The sequence below is a fragment of the Anolis carolinensis genome, chromosome 2 (genome assembly GCF_035594765.1).
Source record: "Anolis carolinensis isolate JA03-04 chromosome 2, rAnoCar3.1.pri, whole genome shotgun sequence".
Lineage (NCBI taxonomy): Eukaryota > Metazoa > Chordata > Lepidosauria > Squamata > Dactyloidae > Anolis > Anolis carolinensis.
This window is the reverse complement of record NC_085842.1, coordinates 241,453,353-241,475,817: the sequence shown is the minus strand read 5'-3', so window position 1 is coordinate 241,475,817 and position 22,465 is coordinate 241,453,353. Positions and strand designations below refer to the sequence as shown.

The window sequence follows — 22,465 nt, the reverse complement described above, 5'->3', positions numbered from 1 at the left end:
GACATACAAATTTGACACAAAGGAATCAGATTATTCATAGAAAACAGTTATATTTGTTTAGTCTTCCCTTTTGTAGTATATTTTAGAAATGCAAGCAGTTCATTTGAAAATTCAGTGTTGTATGTTTCCATGGAATAGAACAAAGGGGTTTGGAAAACCTGGCCATAATTAGATAGATTTCAGCGACAACTTTTCTCCAGTTATGGTTGGGTCTGGATGTTTTGTTTTTGCAGTTTGTTCTGGTGAGTTATAACAGAAAGTGATTAAGTGTTGGCACTGTGCTAACAAACACTCTTTGAGGCATTTCATAATTTTTCATATAAAAATAGATCCATTTTGGCACAAAGACTAATGCTCTTCAGAGACATCTGTAAGTGCCTTAGGACCTTTTGGTCTTCTATCTGTCTGGGTCTCCATTAGGAATGAAAAAGGCAAGAGATCATTGTTGAAATCATTACTTTTCAGGTTGACTTTTGAGGGATTTGCTGGGATGGTATGTGAAACACTTAATGTCCTCTGCAGGATTTAGACTGACAATAGCTCAGTGGTTATATATGAAACAAACTGAATGTACTGTTTTCAAAAAGTTCTCTAAAGTAACTTATGCCAAACAAACGTCTTACAACAATAAAATAAACATTTCAATTTAATTGGTAATCATAGGAAATAAATCCCAAGCACACTGTTCTGTCTATGGTTTTTCAAACACACACACACATACACACACTAGGAATTTAGCCCAGAGACCATTATGTGCTAAATTCAATTCTTTTGGCACAGAGGCACAAATACTGGAGGAATTCATGCAGACCTATTTCTTCTGGCTTCAAGTGAATCCCTCAGCCAATTGCTCTAAGCTTCCATTTGTGATCCCCTTGTGATTTGAGTCTTGTTTTGTTTCTTGAGCTTTGTTTAACCATTTCAAAGCTGCTGGAATGCATGAAGCTAAAAAGAAGGAGTCCTGTGGGTTTGCTGAATACAAACCTATGCATTTATCATGTAATCACTTCAGTATAAAACATTGTCTCTGGTCCAGCTTACAGAGCCACTGGAAACTGATTAAAGGCAGCAAGAGAGGAGAAAAACAAATGAAGATGGAATCCAGCTTTTTGTGCAAGGAGTCTCACAGCATACTGATGAACCTCTCTTTTTCAGACCATGCCAAGTGACAGATGAAAAAACAATGGCCTTAAAGAGTAAAATAATAACTATGTAAAAGAGACATTTCAAGTGTGGCTCAAACTGCTCACTGATTAACATTTTTGCACATAACCCTATTAAAAGACCTGTGCTACTACAATGCACATTTAAAGGCCCTCTTGACAATTACCCAAAACGTTACCCCAGCTGACCAGACATTCTGCTATTTTCATACAGTTTAGCAGTTTAAGAGGTTTATATACTTTTTCCTCTGTAAAGAAAACACTCATGCACACATTTGTGTTAAGAGATTTTAATCCTTGACTATTTCATCCTTGCATGCAAGTATAAGTAGTTAAAATAGCTCTAAAAGAAACCAAAATATTCCTTCACAGTATTATCCCCGCATTTGAATATCTTGATATGTTGCATAGGAATTATTCCGCAGAGAAAACATGTTTTCTTGTACAATCCTTCCCCCTCTTGCTTTCTGGACAGGAAACTCATATTTTACGCATAAAACAGATTTTTGTGCCAAAATATGTTTTTCTTCAAATAGTAATCTCTGTGCAATATTTTACAATGTTGAACAATTGCACAATATTCTTGCTAGTCTATTATTCTTCCTAGACAGTTTTCAAAACTGTCAGTTAAACATTTTTCAGCCTGGGAACAAATAATTGAGAATATTCATTCCACTCCTCATTTCTGTTATGCATAGCTTTGGGAAAGTGAACATATTTCCCAGATTTTGGCATGTGTATTCTACATACACTTCCCTTGCCTTATATATTATGGTTATTGAATTAATATTATTAATTAGGCATTCTGCATTATATATCCCTTTATAAAGTTGAAGACATTAGGAAAAAGACTCATTACAGGTGTATTGCTTCAATTAAAGAAGCCACAACTGCCTTGAGTTTTCATAAACTGAGCAAGGGCTGTTGGCAATCAGGGCTCTCAGAGGTTTTCTATTCATAATATTAATCATAAGTCAAAGCCAACCTGAAGGCAATTAATAATAGCAACAGGTCCATTCTGTTTCCACAAAATTAAATGTTGGAATTGTTACAACATCAGGATAGTAGTGTATTAAATTGAAAATTGTAAACCTTAGGTGCATAAACTTCACAGCCCTACAAGATGCATACCTTTTATGGGTAGACTGGGCAAAGTGAAATATAGGAGTTTCTGTACATTGCTTTAATGAAAAAAGGCCACATTTGGAGGCTTACAGGAATTGCATTTTAATTTGATATTAAAGGCTTTTTTCACTGGACTGATTAGGGGGACACAAGAGGAATTATTGGGCTGAAAAATGGTCCTGGTGGAGCTGCATGCAGTTCACAGGCCACAAGCTTTACCCCCTCCCTTTCATGTCAGATCTGCTTTGGTCCTGAAAGGAACATAACAGAGATGTGTAAGTTTAGGAGGGAGAACGTTTTCCCCTTAGGAATAATACTAGAACTCATAGATCTCCAATGGCATGGTGTGAATTTTAGAACAGATACATGGCTGTGCCTCTTTTTGGAACTGATCACCATAAACTGGTAACCATGAATCAGTATGGTCTTTAGAGGCAATTAGTCAATTTCATTAAAGTGAAGGCTTTCAATTTGATTCCTTGTCTCAGTTATTAATAAAAAAAAAAGGACTGTAGTCACAAAATCCGGAGAAAAGTAAGCCATGGAAGAGAGGCTATGAGGCTATATGATCCTCAAGTATAAAGAAGTATAACTGAATGACAAAGTCAGTGTCACCTATAGTATTTCCAGTTTCAATATATGAATGTAACAGAGAAGAAAACAAATCAGAAAAAATGAGCTCATTTAAAATTTGGAGTTCTGTGGATATCATAAACCACCACAGAGACAAATTAATGGCTCCAAGAGCAAAGTAAATGTGATCTCTCTAAAGATGCCAAATGACTGAACTGAGATTAATATACTTTGGGCATATCATGAAACAACATGACTTACTGGACAAGAGGATAATAAAGCAGAAGGAAATAGGAAATGAGAAATAACATATTACACATGAATTGACTCAGTCAACGTCTGCAAGATCTGAGCAAGGTATGAATAGGTTTCTTGAAGGTCTCTCATTCATAAGGTTGCGCTATATCAAAGCTGACTCGAAGGTCCACAATAAAAACAATTAAGACTATGAGAGGTGCTAGCAATGATAACTATATAATACATTTTTAAAACTCATGTTAAAGAAGACCCTAACTAATGGAATTTAATTCAGTAGTATAGTACCATCTCCTTATCCACAGACACAATATCCATGGTTTCATTTGCACACACAAAATTCCCCCCTGGAAGGGTCTGTGAGCCTCTCTATGTCCTCCGCATAGTGATTCAATGATACATTTCCAGCCCAAGTGTAGTCAAAATATAGAGTTTGTTTTTATCCATAGGTTCAGTTATCCAAGGGATCTTGGAACTTATCAACAGCAGATACTGAGGTCATACTGTAGCTATTGTTGCAGGCATTGTTATTATTAGAAGTATTTAGTGTTTATGTAGTCACTGAAAACTAGCACATTCATTACTACATTCATTATCCGGAAGACTATCAAAACAATTTCACAAGCTCTTAAGAATGGTCATCCTCCACTCTATGTTATGAGTTATTAGATTAATGTATCATGTGTGTTTACAAACTAGATAGAATTGTATGTACGGCATATAGGTCTGTGATAGGTAACTAGTACTATTGACTTGTAATCAATGAGTTGTTGGTGTGAACATTTTCCACTATTTTTCCCAATGCCCATAGTTGTTATTTAGGGAAAGGTAAAGGTTTTCCCCTGACATTGAGTCCAGTCATGTCTGACTTTGGGGGTTGGTGCTCATCTCCATTTCTAAGCCGAAGAGCCAGCGTTGTCCATAGACACCTCCAAGGTCATGTGGCCAGCATGACTGCATGGAGCGCCATTACCTTCCCGCTGAAGTGGTACCTATTAATCTACTCACATATTCATGTTTTCGAACTGCTAGGTTGGCAGAAGCTGGGGCTAACGGGGCGCTCACTCCGCTCCCCAAATTTGAACCTGCGACCTTTCAGTCTGCAAGTCCAGCAGCTCAGCGCTTTAATACGCTGCGCCACTGGGGTCTCCTGGTGGTATTTAGATGGACCTAAATTAATCATATGCTTTTAGAGGTTTTGTAATATGTGTTTCTACGATCTGTGTTATGAGTAGCTGGTATTCTATGTAGCCTTCCATTTCTGTGATTGCCTATAATTCATTTATTAATTGCACAAGCTACATAATATTGTTGAAAACTGTTGTACTTGTTTGATGCTTTCATTTCGGCTGTTATTTCTGGAATTTCTGGTTTGTTTTATTGGTGTTTGTACATTATCCCATGGGTTGATTTTGTTTTTTGTATTAGTGCATTGGATTACTATTTTTATATACATGTTCAGTATCTTGCATATTGTTTCGGTTACGTGTTCTAGATAGTTTAATCAGTTATGGTCTCGTTTAATGTGAGACTTTGGGCTCAGAGACCTTTCCCTGTTTTTGTTGGCTCTATAATGTCCCTATATCAGAGGGAATATGACTGAACAACAGTTGCTAGAGAACAATGAATGCAAGGTACAAAGGATTTGGAGCATTATACTTCCACTGTTCAGTTATGAATGACTTCAGAATCTCAATGTATTAATCTTCCCTAAATGCTCTTTCTTCTACTGATTAAAAAATCTTAGTTCTACCTGTCATCTGAACCACCTTCAAAATCAAGGTTTACCGATTGTGTAATTTTCTTGTACGTTCTGAATTTTTGAACATCAAGTTCATAGAACAATGCAGTGGCATACTATACTTTAGACACACGGAATAGAAAATTCTGGCCTAAGAAACTTTGTATGCTTTTCTAAGTACAGTAGAACTCTTTAAAAAAGTTACAAATAAATTATAGTGCTGATACCAATTGCAGCCTAAATTTGGCAACAGCTGATATTCTTAAAACACAGTAATCACATAAGAGTTTCAGCCTTGGTTCTCACAGTTATAGTACAAATCTAAGAGAAGAAAATGACTATGGAAAATACACTGATTTTATTTTCAAAGTTAGTGACATAAGTAAGTTCCACTATTATTTCTGATCTACAGAATTTAATAAGACAAAACTGTTGCTTTTTTCGTGTCAAGAGTGACTTGAGAAATAGCAAGTTGCTTCTGGTGTGAGAGAATTGGCCATCTGCAAGGACATTGCCCAGGGGACGCTCTGATGTTTTTATGTTTTTACCATCCTGTTTGAGGCTTTTCCTATGTCTCTGCATGGAGCTGGAGCTGACAGAGGGAGCTCATCCATGCTCTCCCCGCGTTGGATTTGGACCATCAATCTTCAGGTCAGCAATCCAACTTTTGAGTTTAACCTACTACGCTACCGGGGGCTCAGATAAAACTGGTGAGATCAGCAACCCAAGAAGAAATGTTATTGATTGATGTACTTTATTTCTATCCTGCCTTTCTCCAGATATAGGGACTCAGGGCAGCTAACAAAAACATGGCACAATATAAATTAAAAACAGAGCAAATGCATAAAAAACAATAATTAAAAACAATTTAATCTTTTGTGCCATGAAGCATAAAAACAATTAAATACAGTTAAAACCTCACAGCCATACACTGAAAGAATTACGTGAACAATGGTGCCACTCACTACTTTTTCAAGAACATTCTCTTTGCTTTTTGGGATGCATACATCAAGTATATAAACTTTCTCATTATGAATCAGACACATATGAAAAAATAACATGTTTCAAACAGTAGATTTAAAGAAGTGTGTTTTGTTAATCCTACTAAAAAAATGCTACATGTGTACTTAATATCATGAAGCTGCACCTGTGTGATTTGTATCTACCTTGCAGAAGGTAATATAATATTAACTAAAATCAAGTACCATGCAATTGTTCCTGTTGAGACCTGCCCTTTTCTTTTAGAGTGTAAAGGGAAAAAACAGTCTGTTCTACCCTACCAGGAAGCATATAGAACAAAACTTTGTTGTCATTGGGACTGAAGGCAAATACTGCTTTATCAAGTAGTTCTTTTCTAATTTTTCTATGGCACTGAACATTTGGAAGACACTGTTTAAACTAAAACATGTGTACTAATTCTGTTGGAAACTGGCTTTCATCCCCATCATTCCGAAGCCAACAAAAAGTACATTTGAGAAAAATAATAATTGGTACAATTGCGTTATCCCAAATGCATATTGCCTTGCGTTGGATGACAGGAATCTGTCCTGATTCTTTCCATATATACCCTTACTGAAACAGCAGTAATTAATTTTAAAAGATCCCAAATGGCCTCCAATTTAGTTATTAACTATATTCACTTAAAATAGCTTCCAGACATCACGATTATTGTACGCCATCACTGCAAAAGAGGGGGGAAGAAAATGAGAAGCTGCACTTGCCAAGTTGTTGAGACTCATTGGATGAAAAATGCATGATTATGTTCCTGTCTTGAGTAATTTTATTAAACTTGGGGGGTTTTTTTAGAAGAAAGATGCCTTCGGCAAAACTAATACCCATACCACCTAACCCCTACCCTTTTTCATATAAAAAAATGACATTGCACAAAAATGTATTTATTCACCAGAATACTATATTACAATTACGTAACTCAATTTTACATATAAATTACTAAGTAGCTACTAAGTCTAAATGCCTTAAAGACACCAGATATGATCTGATATAAGAAGCTAAGCAGGCTCAGCTTTGTTTGGTACTGTGATGGGACACTGCAAATAAATGTCAGTTGTAAGCTATATTTCAGGCCCCTTCAACACTGCTGTATAATCCAGATTATCAAAGCAAATAATCCACGTTATCAGCTTTGAACTGGATTATATGAGTCTACACTGCCATATAATCCAGTTCAAAGCAGAGAATCTGGATTTTATATGGCAGTGTAGAAGGGGCATCAGAGAAAAGATATGGGCCAAACCATCTCTATGCCTAAGGAAATCCTATTAAATTCATGGGGTTGCCATAATTCAACAGGTAACTTGGAAGGAACATACACTCATACAACTAAGTAGCAGAGGTACTAACAAATCAGGGTTGTTGTGTGTTTTCTGGACTGTATGGCCATGTTCCATCTTCTGGAACATGGCCATACAGCCCAGAAAACACACAACAACTCTGTGATTCCAGCCATGAAAGCCTTCGATAACACATACTAACAAATCATTTGCTAACTGCAAAATGTGTAAGAGTGCCTGATGTGTCTTGGTATCCAAAACACAATGGTCCTTAAGCGTGTTGATCATACTGCTACATAGTAATATAATGACAGACCCCTACTGGATTTAAACATTATGAAACTACCCAATTTTAATTCCCACATTTGTCAATTCACTAACTTCCATACAAAATTCTGACCAACATGTGTTGTGCAAAATAATTGTTTCCAAAAAAGTTCCAAAATGCAGAAACACTCATTATCTCTTTTTTTTTCACATATGAAATAAGCAAAGAATTGTATCCATATTTACATGCAATGGTGAGTCAAGAAAATGTTAAAGAAAAATGGAATTTCAGCTTATTTGTCCTCCCACTCATGTGAAAAAGAGACAGAGGAATTTGTGAGCTCAACAATTTGTACAGGCTCCTTTCTGTCCGTGGACATTAAATAAATTGTGATTCATTGTAACAGGCAAAAACAGCCTGTGTGTAAGACATGACTTTGCCTGCTGTATGATTAGTGTGATCATTTCTTCAGCCTAGTAGATAATAAGGTTCACACCCATTGTTGCTGTTGTGTGCCTTCAAGTCATTCCTGACTTATAGTCACTCTGAGGCCAAGCTATTACAGGGTTTCCTTGGTATGATTTGTTCATGATTTCTTTGCCTTTGCCATCTTCTAAAGCCGGAGAAGGCAGATTTGCCCAAGATCACTCAGTGGGTTTCTGTAGCTGAGAAGGCATTCAACACTGTGATCCTCAGAGTCACCAACATTCAAACCACTATACCATGGTATCCCCCTTCAAACAACTGTAGGACTGAAACACAGAAAATGGCTAAGGGTTGTTCTCCAGTGCCTCAAAGAACAGAAATAGTTCTGATGAGTTTAAATTACAAGATGATAAATGTAATTGATTGATAGGAGACATTTAACTTGAAAGTAATAAGAAGCCTTGAAAACGAAACAATACGACTAGGAGTGGGTGGACTCTCCTTTGTTTGAGGTGGAAAATCATTGGGCTATCAAGTTCCTTCACAAATCTATGATCCTCTGAAACCTGCAACTAGACAAGTTAAGAAAAGAAAGAGGCAGCTAATGCCTAGTATGGATGGTGGGGCAGAGAGCAGCACTCCAGATTTTAGTTGGATGACCAGCTTCCTCACTTGCAAAGGTCTAAATCTATATATATAAAAGAGTGGCAGTGGACAAAGCAACAAAACTACAGGCCCCCCAACCTTGAAATTTGACAACACAACCCATCACACATGCCTCAGGGTTGATACAACAAAAAGAAAAGAAAAATAAAGTCCTAATTAGAGGGAGAGCAATAATTGTTTTTATCCAATTGCTGCCAGTTTAGAGGGCTAATCTCTGCCCACTTCGTTGCCTAGCAACCAAGGACAGCCAGGTTTCAGTTAGGGGACAGGCAAATTTAGGCCTCAGGCTTCTTCCACAGATTATCTAATTTGCACTGGATTATATGGCAGTGTAGACTCAAGGCCCTTCCACACAGCTATATAACCCATTTATAATCTTATATTATCTGCTTTGCACTGGATTATCTTGACTCCACACTACCATATAATCCACTTCAGTGTGCATTTTATACAGCTGTGAAGAAGGGGCCTCAGATAATCCAGTTCTGAGCAGATAATATAAGATGATCAATATACAGTAGACTCTCACTTATCCAACATAAACAGGCCGGCAGGATAAGTAAATATATTGGATAATAAGAAGGGATTCAGGAAAAGCTGATTAAACATCAAATTAGGTAATCATTATACAAATTAAGCACCAAAACATCATATTATACAACAAATTTGACAGAAAAGGTAGTTCCATGCGCAGTAATGCTATGTAGTAATTACTGTAGAGTCTCACTTATCCAACACTCGCTTATCCAACGTTCTGGATTATCCAACGCATTTTTGTAGTCAATGTTTTCAATATATCGTGATATTTTGGTGCTAAATTAATAAATACAGTAATTACTACATAGCATTACTGCGTATTGAACTACTTTTTCTGCCAAATTTGTTGTCTAACATGATGTTTTGGTGTTTCATTTGTAAAATCATAACCTAATTTGATATTTAATAGGCTTTTCCTTAATGCCACCTTATTATCCAATATATTCGCTTATCCAACATTTTGCCAGCCCACTTATGTTGGATAAGTAAGACTTTACTGTACTGTATTTACAAATTTACCAGTAAAATATCACAATGAATTTAAAACACTGACTACAAAAACATTGATTATGAAAAGGCAGACTGCGTTGGATAATCCAGAACATTGTATAAGCGAATGTTGGATAAGTGAGATTCTACTTTGCTATGAAATAATTTCTAGGATAGAATAATGCAGAACAATATAATCTCTAAAACCAGGACAGTAATTGTCACGACCCCGGCTACAGAGCACCAATAACCATACGCAGAGGCCAGATTCTAACTAATATCTTTATTAAGGAAATATATAAGGTTAATAAAAACAAATGTAAAAGTTAGTTCAGAAGCGGACCTTTCAGGAAAGGTCAAAATTAGTCCAAAAAAGCAATGTCCAATAAGAAATATTATGGTCCAAAGTTGTAATCCAATAACCGAAACACTCACTTTGCCAGGCAAAGTGAGGGGAGATGACAAGGTCCTTTAGTCCATAAACTTGAGCAAGGCTAGGAAATAACTTGATACTTGAAACAAGGCTTAAAACGTGGAACAAGGTAACTAGGAACAAGAACAAGGTCCGTGGAATAACTTGGTAAAATCCGTGGAACAAGGCAAGGATTGGTCCTGGGAAACAAGGCAAAGTCCGTAGATAAACAAAGGCTGGGAAGCAAGGCGAAGGCTGGATAGCAAGGCAAGGCTTGAGCAGGAGCGAGGCTTGAATCGGAGCGCGCTGTCCAGACACAACTCGCTCCGTAGGCTGACGAATTGACTCCGCGAAGTTACTACGCGGGTAAAACACCTATATAGAGTCTAACTTTCCCACCGAAGCAGTTCTCTGGGAATCAGAAACGAAAGCTAAACTCTGAGACCAGATGTTAAACTCCTTAAAGATTCTCACGAGAAGCAGTCTTAATTGGCTACATTCTTAGCTGCAATCCTCGCACTCCTGCGCGAAGCTGATTCCAAACTTCTCTGTTGTTTACAAAACTCCCGGCGCAAGAACACGGGAGAAGTAGGCTCTGGGCTTGTTTGACATACTTCTGGGAGACAACTTTCTTGCAGGTGCAAGGTTCCCAGATCTGCCTGGGAAAGATCTGGCTGAGAGGAATCCAGTTCAGACTGGGAAGGTAAAAAACCCAAGTTTTCATCTTCATCAGGAATTACAATGTCCTGAGCAGGACTACAAGGCCCATGGGTCATCACACTATCCCCCTCCTCAAGGCCCCTCCCAAACTGGGGCCCTCTCCCCGAGGCGCGAGGTCGCGGCTTGGCGGGATAGGTCTGATGAAAGCGACGGGTTAGCTCAGGAGCATGGACTGTGGAGGCGTCTTCCCAAGAGCGTTCCTCAGGGCCAAAACCCACCCAGTCAATGAGATATTGTAGGCGGCGGCGGTGAAAGCGAGAATCCAAAATGTCCTCAACCTCGAACTCCTCCTCCCCATTCATCAAAACAGGAGGGGGGGCCGGTTGGTCTGTATCAGGACGCACACCATCCGCCGGAAGGAGCAGGGAACGGTGAAACACTGGGTGAATGCGCATTGAACGCGGAAGTTGGAGTTTGAAAGTCACGGGGTTTAATTGCGCCACCACTGGATAGGGCCCAATGAAACGGGCATCTAACTTCCGGCAAGGGCGGTGGGAGGGCAGAAAGCGAGTGGACAGAAAAACCCGATCTCCTACCTTGATTTCGGGGCCCGGCTGGCGGTGTTTGTCAGCGTGGTGTTTATAGTCCTCCTTGGCTTGGTCCAGTTGCTGGAGCAAAAGTTGTTGCACCGCTGTGAGTTCCTGCAGCCAATCCTCTGCTGCGGGAACTTCTGAAGTTTCAATGACAGGGGGAAAGAAACGTGGATGGAAGCCGTAGTTTGCAAAGAACGGCGTTTCTTTTGTAGAAGCTTGAACTCCATTGTTGTAGGCAAACTCAGACAGTGGTAACAGAGAAGCCCAATTGTCCTGTTGGTAGTTTACATAACAGCGAAGATACTGCTCCAAAGTGGCATTGGTGCGCTCCGTTTGCCCATCTGTTTGGGGGTGATGAGCTGAAGATAAGCGAGAGTCTATGCCCAATAGTTTTTGTAGCGCCTTCCAAAAACGAGAGGTGAATTGAGATCCACGGTCTGTGACTAAACTCTTGGGCAATCCATGTAGTCTGAAAACATGTTGAAGGAATAGATCCGCAGTCTCTTTGGCCGTGGGGAGGCCTTCGCAGGGAATGAAATGGGCTAACTTGGTGAAAAGGTCCACCACCACTAAGATCGTGGTGAATCCACAGGAAGGTGGTAGGTCAGTGATGAAATCCGCAGAAATTATTTCCCATGGGCGAGATGGGGTAGGAAGGGGGTGTAAAAGCCCTGAGGGCTTCTCCCTTCTTATCTTGGAGCGCTGGCATACTGGGCAGGTGTTGACATATTTTTCCACATCCTTGCGGATCTTGGGCCACCAAAAATCCCTTAGGATCAGATGCATGGTTTTAAATAGTCCGAAGTGTCCTGCTGGTTTGCAATCATGACACAGACGAAGCGCTTTTTCCCTGCCCGGTCCGGGTGGGATATAAACATGATTTCTATAGCAAAGCAGCCCATCCTTAAGCGAAAAGGGAAAATGCAGACCTTGGCGAAGTTGGTCCTGCGCCCAGGCATCTGCTTGCTGACTAGCCCTGATTTCTTGAGCACAGAGGGGTCCTGGAGTAGAGGAAGTTGAACCAATGGGAATGGATTTGGTGTTCCCCACTGTGAGCGTGGCAAAGTTCCCGGGTTGTAATAGTTGGGATTCAAAGGTCTCCTTGCGTCCTGCAGCGTATTCCGGTTTACGTGACAGGGCGTCTGCTTGCTTGGTCTGGGCTGGGGTCACATAATGAATCTGGAAGTCGAAACGTTCGAAGAATAAAGCCCAACGTTGCTGCCTCTGATTTAGTTTGCGGGCAGTTCTTAGATGTTCTAGATTACGATGATCAGTGTGGACTTCAATGGGAAATTTGGCCCCTTCTAGCCAATGTCTCCAAGTTTCAAAGGCTGCCTTTATGGCCAGTAGTTCTTTTTCCCAAATGGTGTAATTCCTCTCTGGTGTGGTTAGTTGACGAGAGTAAAAGGCACAGGGATGGAGGTGATCTCCCACCGGTTGTAAGAGTACAGCCCCAATTGCCACATCAGAGGCGTCCGCTTGCACAACAAAAGGGGTTCCAGGATTTGGGTGCTGTAGAATTGGCTGGGAGGTGAATAGTTTCTTTAGTTGCTGGAACCCTTTCTCTGCTTGATCAGTCCAGCGGAAAGGCTGCTTTCCACGGATGCAGCTAGTGATGGGGTCGGACCAGCGGGCAAAATCTGGAATGAACTTGCGGTAATAGTTCGCGAACCCCAAGAAACGCTGCACCTCTTTCTTGTTAGTTGGCGCCCGCCATTCCAATACTGCTGAAACCTTGGCTGGATCCATGGAAAGCCCTAGAGGCGAGATGCGGTAACCAAGGAAATCTACCTCTTGTAGATCAAAGGCGCATTTTTCCAGCTTGGCATAAAGTCCATGATCCCGCAATCGTTGTAACACCATTTTGACGTGGTTCTCATGTTCTGATTGTGATCTAGAAAACACCAAAAAATCGTCCAGGTAGATTATCAAGAACCTGTCTAGATAGTCCTGAAAAATGTCATTGACAAAATGCTGGAACGTTGCGGGAGCTCCGCATAAACCGAAATTCATAACTCGGGACTCGAATAATCCGAATTTGGTCTGGAAGGCGGTCTTCCACTCGTCCCCTTCCCTGATGCGAACTAAGTTGTAAGCCCCCCGAAGATCCAGCTTGGTGTAAACCTTGGCTCCTCGAAGCCGATCCAGTAGATCCGAGATTAAGGGCAGGGGATAGCTGTTCCGCTTGGTGATATTGTTCAATGCTCTGTAGTCCACCACCAAGCGTAGTTCCCCTGACTTCTTCTTCACAAACATCACTGGGGAGGCGGCTGGGGATTGAGAGGGTCTGATGAATCCCTTGCGAAGGTTTGTCTCTATGAATTCCCTGAGAGCTTCTTGCTCTGGTTCAGTCAGGGAGTAGAGATGCCCTCGCGGGATCGGGGCCCCCTCCACCAAGTCAATGGCACAGTCATAAGGTCTATGTGGGGGTAATTTTTCGGCTTCTTTCTCATTGAATACATCCCAATACTCGGAGTACTTCTTTGGCAAGGTGATGATGGGCTCGGTGTCTGTGGCATGGCAGACCTTGGCTACGAGGCAATGGTTTTGGCAGTACGGTGAAGCAAACTGCAGTTCTCTGTTGGACCAGGAGATGTTAGGGTCGTGGAGAGTCAGCCATGGAATTCCCAAAATCACAGGGAAATGGGGAACCTCGGTAACAAAGAAGGAAATCTCTTCCATATGTTCCCTTATCCACATCCTGGTGGGTTCCGACCACTGACTTACGGGGCCCGTCTTGAGGGGGCGGCCGTCTATGGCTTGCACCACACGGGCATTCTTGAAATCATGATATTGTAATCCCAGAGAGTCGGCATACTCTCTATCAATGAAATTGTTGGTAGCTCCAGAGTCTATCATGGCGTGGATCATGACGGGTCCCCTTTTTGCTGACCATAATGTGACCACGAGAAGGAACAGGACCCCGGTTGGCGGCTCTTGAATGGATTTTTTGACCGGGTTGGCGAGCCTCTCTACACCCGGTCGTTGGCTTCCCCCGCCGGCTGTGTGCCAGTCGGCTCGGACGCCTTCGTCTCCGTGGAGGACGCCGCCGCAAGACGGGCGGCAGGCTTCCCTTTGGCTGGGCACTCTCTGGCGAAGTGGCCCCCGTTCCCGCAGTACCAACAGAGGTTTAAGCGTTGACGACGGGCCTTCTCGGCGGCATCTAGTCTGGGTCGCACATTGCCCAACTGCATCGGCACCTCCTCGCCTCCTCTGGGGTATGGGGTTGGCGGTGGGGGTCTCCACACTGGACGTGGCTGAACGCTGGCGGGAGCGGGGGGTTTTGCCCCGGCTCTACTGCCCTGGCCTCGAACCCACTGTTTCCTGTTGGCAATCATGACTTCAGCCCGTAAACATTGATCAATGAGTGCCTCGAGGGTCTGGGGAGGATCCACCTTGGAGATTTCTTCCAGCATTTCAATGTTGAGGCCCTCCCGGAATTGTCCTCTGAGGGCTACATCGTTCCAGCCGGTGTTGTGGGCCAGCACTCGGAACTCGGCTATATACTGAGACATAGGTCTGTCTCCTTGGAAAAGGCGACGGAGTTTGTGACCGGCTGCCTCCAAATTGTCCTCGATTCCCCAAGTCTCCTTGAGGTGGTCCAAGAAGTGTTGCGCTGATCTTAGGTGTGGAGAGGCTTGGTCGAACAGTGCCGTCGCCCAATTGGCCGCTGGCCCGTCTAGAAGACTGTAAACCCACGCCACTTTGATGTCTTCTTGGGGAAACTCGGCATCACGGGCCTCTAGATAAGCTTGACATTGGCGACGGAAAACATGAACCTTAGAAGCTTCTCCAGTAAACTTGGTAGGCAACGCCATGGCCGGGAGGCGGATTCCGCGCTCCCGCAAGCCCTTTATTTCTCCATCCTGGGCGTTGAGTCTGTCGCGGATGCGATCCACTTCGTCCTTGCTGATGGTGTAGCTCAGTGGCTGCCCACCGGGCACGGTTCCGGTAGACATTCTGGCCGAGGTTAATTGGTGCTTAGGGTGGCGGAGTCAAACTGTCACGACCCCGGCTACAGAGCACCAATAACCATACGCAGAGGCCAGATTCTAACTAATATCTTTATTAAGGAAATATATAAGGTTAATAAAAACAAATGTAAAAGTTAGTTCAGAAGCGGACCTTTCAGGAAAGGTCAAAATTAGTCCAAAAAAGCAATGTCCAATAAGAAATATTATGGTCCAAAGTTGTAATCCAATAACCGAAACACTCACTTTGCCAGGCAAAGTGAGGGGAGATGACAAGGTCCTTTAGTCCATAAACTTGAGCAAGGCTAGGAAATAACTTGATACTTGAAACAAGGCTTAAAACGTGGAACAAGGTAACTAGGAACAAGAACAAGGTCCGTGGAATAACTTGGTAAAATCCGTGGAACAAGGCAAGGATTGGTCCTGGGAAACAAGGCAAAGTCCGTAGATAAACAAAGGCTGGGAAGCAAGGCGAAGGCTGGATAGCAAGGCAAGGCTTGAGCAGGAGCGAGGCTTGAATCGGAGCGCGCTGTCCAGACACAACTCGCTCCGTAGGCTGACGAATTGACTCCGCGAAGTTACTACGCGGGTAAAACACCTATATAGAGTCTAACTTTCCCACCGAAGCAGTTCTCTGGGAATCAGAAACGAAAGCTAAACTCTGAGACCAGATGTTAAACTCCTTAAAGATTCTCACGAGAAGCAGTCTTAATTGGCTACATTCTTAGCTGCAATCCTCGCACTCCTGCGCGAAGCTGATTCCAAACTTCTCTGTTGTTTACAAAACTCCCGGCGCAAGAACACGGGAGAAGTAGGCTCTGGGCTTGTTTGACATACTTCTGGGAGACAACTTTCTTGCAGGTGCAAGGTTCCCAGATCTGCCTGGGAAAGATCTGGCTGAGAGGAATCCAGTTCAGACTGGGAAGGTAAAAAACCCAAGTTTTCATCTTCATCAGGAATTACAATGTCCTGAGCAGGACTACAAGGCCCATGGGTCATCACAGTAATAAAGAAATAAAGAAAGTAAATAAAGCAAGGAAATTGGAAATTCCACAAAGGAAACAATCAGGGCCAGCTAACACCTCCCAAGAAAGGATTCTTCCAGAAAGGAAGCTGAGAAGGCAGTGAAGCACTATGTATTACCGAAGTCATTATTATTACTATCATTACTATTATTATTATTATTATTATTATTATTATTATTATTATTATTATTGTGTTGCAGTCAACCGTGAAAATGAATACAATCTGGCTCCAAGTATTCAAAAACACTAAAATCAGAATATATAAAAATTTATGTGGTATAATAAAACAGAACAACACAATCTCTAAAATCAGAACACTAAATAAAGAACAACACTCTGAAAACAGGGGAATTCCACACAGGAAACAATCAGGGCCAGCTAACACCTCCCAACAAAGTATTCTCATCATCAAAGTCTGGCCAATCCTCTGTTTTCTCAGGGCCACAGACAGTAGAAGCACATAAAATATCGCAAACAACACCACTCTGAAAACAAGGCAATTCCAGACAGGAAAGAATCAGGGCCAGCTAACACCTCCCAACAAAAAAATCACTCAGGGAGGAAACAGCTAGGCTTTAAATCTGCAAGGCCATTACATCCTAATCATTTTTCCTAATTGCAGCATTCATACTTGCCTCCAACAGACCAAAAAAAAACAAAACAAAAACAAAAAAACAGAAATATTGTATATTCACAACCTTTAGGAAATAATATCCCCTGATGGCACAGCATGTTAAAGCGCTGAGCTGCTGAACTTCTGGACCAAAAGGCCGCAGGTTTGAATTGGGGGAGCGGAGAGAGCCCCCACTGTTAGCCCCAGCTTCTGCCAACCCAGAAGTTCAAAAACATGTAAATGTGAGTGTATCAATAGGTACTGCTCTGGCGGGAAGGTAACGCCGCTCCATGCAGTCATCCCACATGACCTTGGAGGAGTCTACGGACAACGCCGGCACTTCGGCTTAGAAATGGAGATGAGCACCAACCCCCAGAATCAGACGTGACTGGACTTAACGTCAGGGGAAAACCTTTACCCTTGACCTTAACTACCACCAATTCCTCAATACTTTATTTCCCATACCACCATTCTTCGCCACAGCAACGCGTGGCCGGGCACAGCTAGTAGACTCTATATTTCTCTGGTTGGGAAACCTGTTGGGAATGAGGTTGACAGTACGCAGTTCTATATAGGCATTATAAATGCAACTCAAAGCTGCTCAAGGATGGAGTATCCATATAACATACATACACACCCCGTGCGCTGTAGCACGCATCAAGCCAGAAACAATGCATTTGAAAAACCCTCGCCAGAAAGTCTGGAACAAGTTAGATAATGCACTGTGACTGGTCAGAGTATATTGAATTCAGGCTCGAAACTGGGATATACTCTGATCATCAGCAGTGCACCAGCGCATATCAGTAGACTGGCTAAGAAAAAAATCCATTTGCTGATAGCTATCTAGCTGCAGATACTGCAGTTCCTGGGTCCAGTTCCAATCCACAATTAGAGGATACTGTGGCCAGCGTCCCATCATCCAACTGGTCCTTGGGGTGTTGTTGTAGGCATGGAAAACCTAATTTGTTTTAATCCAAAGTGGATTGTAGTATCTGTGTAGAAATTCCCAGTGTCCCTAGTAAGGGATGATGGCCAACAGAGTACAAAAATGGGAATACTTGTACTGACAAGCAGAGTCACGCAGAAAAAAGGCTGTGCTTGAAAAGAGATACACTGAGATTCCTTTTGAACATGAAATATGTGGGGATGGGTAGGAAATATTGATACCTTGGAAGCATCCCCATAGTATACAACCATCATGGGCAAACTTTGACCCTCCAGGTGTTCTGGACTTCACTCCCAGAAATCTCAGCCAGCTTACCGGCTGTTAGGAATTGTGGAAGTTTATGTCCAAAACACCTGGAGGGCCAAAGATTGCCCATGCCTGGTATACAGAAACAATATATACAGAAACAATATATAATTTCCTAGAAATAACACTATTAAGTGTGCAAGAAAATGAAAAATTGGCCCTACCTTTAACTGTGCTGGTAGTAAAACTATTTTCAAATTCTTGCTGCTTTGGCTTCAAAAACTGTGGTGCTGTCAATCCTGGAGGTTGTGGGACTTGGAACGAAGGCTTCCCACTTGTAACTGTTTGTCTCCTGGGGCTTAAAGCAGGGAAATGAATATTGGAATCAACAATGTTGTTCGGTGGGGCAATGCTTCCTCCAAGAGATGCCTTTAAATGAAAGTTGCTGGACAGGATCCCAATAGCTGGGCTTGGGGTACTAACACTAGTTGACAAGCAAGAAGTTCCTACATGAGCTCGGATAGGTGGGATATGAAGTCCGTTTACCATCTTGGACCTGTGAGGAGTACTTGTTGTCCGATGGCTCATACTGCATGACCTTACATTCATTGTGAAAGAGTCGCTCTCTTAAAGATATGCAGTGCAAAGCCCCGGGTGGCGGAGGCATCAGTCCATGGTCAGTGAGGTTTCCATATTGCATTAAGCCTGTTATAAGGAAGGGGGAGGAGAGAATGTAATAAAAAATAAAATGACTTGCACTGATATAAAATACAAGAGCAATGCTTTGTGTCTAAATGCATGGGGAAGAAATATTGATTGTGTGGACATCAAAGTAGAAGCAATCACAGAGAAAGAGCTCTGGGGAGAAGGATAAATGATTACTGAGAACTATAATGCAAGGAAATTGTGCCCCCTTCAAAAGCAGAAGTTAACAGTGAGGTCAGCTACCTTTGTGCTAGTTAACCAGCCATGAAATGGAATGAACACTGAGCAAGTGAAAGAAGCAGCTCAGAGAGAAAACCGAACCGCCGCCGGGAAGCTCTGGCTGAGCAGAGCATCCCTCTCCTGTTCTTTTATTTCTGCCTTGTGCTAATTTAAAGAAGGGAACAGAAAACATGCACAGCAGTTAAGCAGCACTGGGACACTGGCCAAGTATGAAATCAGTGGTGGATTTATATTTTGATGCCCAGGAGCACAACAAAAGAATGATGAGAACCGCATATTTCTACCTACTGGTAAGGATGTAAATTGACAGAAATATTGGCACACTATTTTAAAATAAAAGGTAGTGTTATCTATTGTTTATTTAAACACACATTCATGTTAATTTCATGATTAACATAGAACAAACTATGATACAAGACAACATTCAAGATAGAAGGGTTTGTTTCTACTTGCAAGAGTCTTCCATGCCGTCTCAGGCTAGAAACCAGAAAATGTGTGAATCAGGGAAAAGTCATATAGCTACTATACAAACAAGGCAAGTGATGTGGATGCAAAGAATATTCATCATATTTCTCATTTTCAGCCATGCACAGTGTCTCAAGATTTCAAGATGCGACTAAAATGGCAAACACTTCCCCCCATACTCCCCTATCAAGAACTCAACAATTTGCACAAGACATCTATGTACAAAACTACTCTTTCCCTCTTGCTAAGCAAATATTCACCCTTGCACATGCATGCTGACTCAAACCTAGAAAGAGGCAAATCCATCCAGTGCTCCTACAGGATGGGCCAAAAGTCATGAAGCAGTCCTATATATACTGTATATTATGCCATGGAATTGGATGCCATTTATGAGCTTTGATTGTTCACACATAATATAAATTTACTTCTGATATATAATGTAGACAATGCTATAGTACTGTAAATTAAAAACAAAAAATGAAGAAGTTATGAAATGTTGAACCTCCTTCATGACTTTTGGCCTATCCTATACTTTCCATGTAAAAAGAAAGCAATTATCAGGAGTGGGGAATGGATCCTTAAGGGAGGAGGTGCCTCTTGCGTGAATGAAGAAAAATGAATGAACTGGTGTAGTCTGAATCATAATTAGGGTGGTCTTCAACTAATTTTTTTTGGATTATTAAACAAACAAGGCAAGCCATTTTTTCCCAGAATATGTAAAAACATATACATGAAAAATACTTTAAAGAAATTGCTAGCCTTTGCTTATTATGAATACTTCTTTATACAACACAGAAGCTGACAATTAGTTATACTTTAATAGTTCCACAACTGAATTTGGACAACTGTTCTAGAAAACTGTGAATCTCAGGCTAAAATTGGCAATGCTCACTAACAGCTGTATTTTTCTAGAGCTATACAGAGCTAGTGACAGAAAGCAGATAAAATCTGCTAGTTTCAAGCATTGTGTTTATTACTATCACTATTTCCTATGGTCTTTTTCTTTTTGCTTCCATTGCCTCCACCAGCATGAATACTCTGATGTAGTGCATCAACATCAACTCTGGCATGGTGCTTTCATGATGGACTACAACTCTAAATACCAGGACTTGATTCCCCGCTCAGCCATGGAAGCCCACTGGATGACCCTGGCCAAGTCACACACCCCTAGAATAAATAACAGGGTTATCTTAGGGTAATCCTAAATCGAACATGACTTGAAGGCACGTCAACAAAATTTGAACCTCAGAGCTGCTCTGTATCAATCAAAAGGCAAGAGTTTCTGAAATTAGGTGAGAGAGAGCTCTCATTCTTAAACTGATCTGGACCTGGTTGTTGACAGGACCAAGGGAACAATTCTCCGAAAATATCTTTACCCAAAGCGGAGGTCTCTAGGAGAGGCTCACCTCTGTGTCCCATGAGCAGGAGCAATGCATTGTGAAAGCACATGAAGACAGCCTTTTATTTACTGGCACTCCAGCTATAAAAACCCTCCCTATGCAGGATTGATTTGGACTAACACTGATGTTATTCAAGAGCCAAGTCAGAACACTTTTTGAAATGAAATCCTTCAGGGCCTAAGTGATTTTATCCAATTTGCATGTTCTCCAGTACAACTTCTACCAGAAATTGATCATAGAGTCACATGGGAGGACACCTCTCTAGAAATCTCTAGGCCCTTCAGTGTGAGCCTGTGGTCAACCTCCTGTAGAAATCATACGGGAGAACCTAGAGATTCTTATGCCCCATCTACACTGATCATTTAATGCAGTTCAAACTATTCAAGCTATACAACAACAAAAACTTCCATGAACGCAAAAAGAAGTTCTTAGTGTGCCTCAGGGCACTGTGGTTTATATAATCACCATCCCGGCCTCGAACTGGTTCTAGGATTCCCTCTGTAATAATCTAAACAGCAAAACCATTTTCTTCAAAAGTCTGAAACTGCATTAAATGGTCAGTGTAGATGTGCCCTTAGAGAGGTGTTTTCTCAGGTAAAACAAATGACTATTCCTTTTCTTCACAGTTCTTCTGTCTCACAAGGGTATTGTAGCCCTAACCCCAGTGAATGTGGGGCGCTGAGTGTATTTCTCTTTCTTGATACATACGGTATATGCTATTGTTCTCATTTGTGTTAGGTTCAGTTTAGGTTGGTGGAACTGGGTTGTGTGAAACAGACTTTCCTTCCTATAACACCTCCCTAAAGCAGCCTTTCAGGTCCCCTAAATATGTGACACAAAAATCGGAGGGACTAGACTGTGATGTCAGGAAAAATTGGTAATATTTGAAATGACAGAAATTCCTTCCGTGGATGGAATATGGACTATAATGAATAAACTAATGCTAGTTGTGTTTAAAGCCATGGCAATATTCCTACTGACAACTCTGGGAGTGCAAAAGCCCCAAGTCAATTTATTTAACTCAAAAAGATAAATGCTAAATTGTTAACTTTCATTGTTCGAGTTGTAGATTGTGGGAACATTTATTGATTAAAAGCAAAATCATTTATTTTCGTGGCTGGCTGCAACATAAATCACATTTTGCAATTCAGCAAGGGACAGATGGGGCTGAATGTTCTTTAGGGTTTGTTTTAGTATAAAGCAGAATGTACCTTGGCCTAACACAGGTGACTAGCTCTCGAGAAAAAGAACAGGAAAACAAAGAGAATTCACGCTCTTGGCAAAACTGTGTGCCATATGGTATTATAAATCAACAGCCAATCAAAATAATTCTTGTCTATAGCTTTAAAATACATTAGCATTATGAAGGCTTAAAAAACAGGAATTTATATGTTGAACATTCATTCACTTTTGTTCAGAAACAATGTGCTTTGATTATCTGACAGAGGGCCTGCCCTGGTCTATTGCCAATGTGCTCCTGATGATTTCAGCACATCTACATTTCTGCTTGTTTTCCTTAAGATGTAAGTTTCAGTAAGTAACAGTAAAGTTTATTATAGAGTGAAGGAAGGAAGGGTGGAAGACTTCACAGTAACAGTCATTTAATCATTAGTAATTCATAATTAAACTATTAGGGTGTTTTAAATGAAAGTCAT

At 41.4% G+C, this 22,465-nt stretch overlaps 1 protein-coding gene across 2 annotated transcripts in view; it reads right to left on the bottom strand.

Annotated features, from left to right (window-relative positions):
- The window catches only part of glis3 (GLIS family zinc finger 3), a 219,573-nt gene that overhangs the window by 179,124 nt on the left and 17,984 nt on the right, over positions 1-22,465 (bottom strand). Inside the window, exon 3 of one of the 2 annotated variants that reach the window (XM_003216490.4) lies at positions 18,225-18,705. The exons of the other annotated variant lie outside the window; for it this stretch is intronic. Within the exon in view, the coding sequence (XP_003216538.2) occupies positions 18,225-18,609 (385 nt within the window). The 5' untranslated portion in view covers positions 18,610-18,705. The remainder of the gene's footprint in view (positions 1-18,224; positions 18,706-22,465) is intronic. 2 annotated transcript variants of the gene reach the window in all.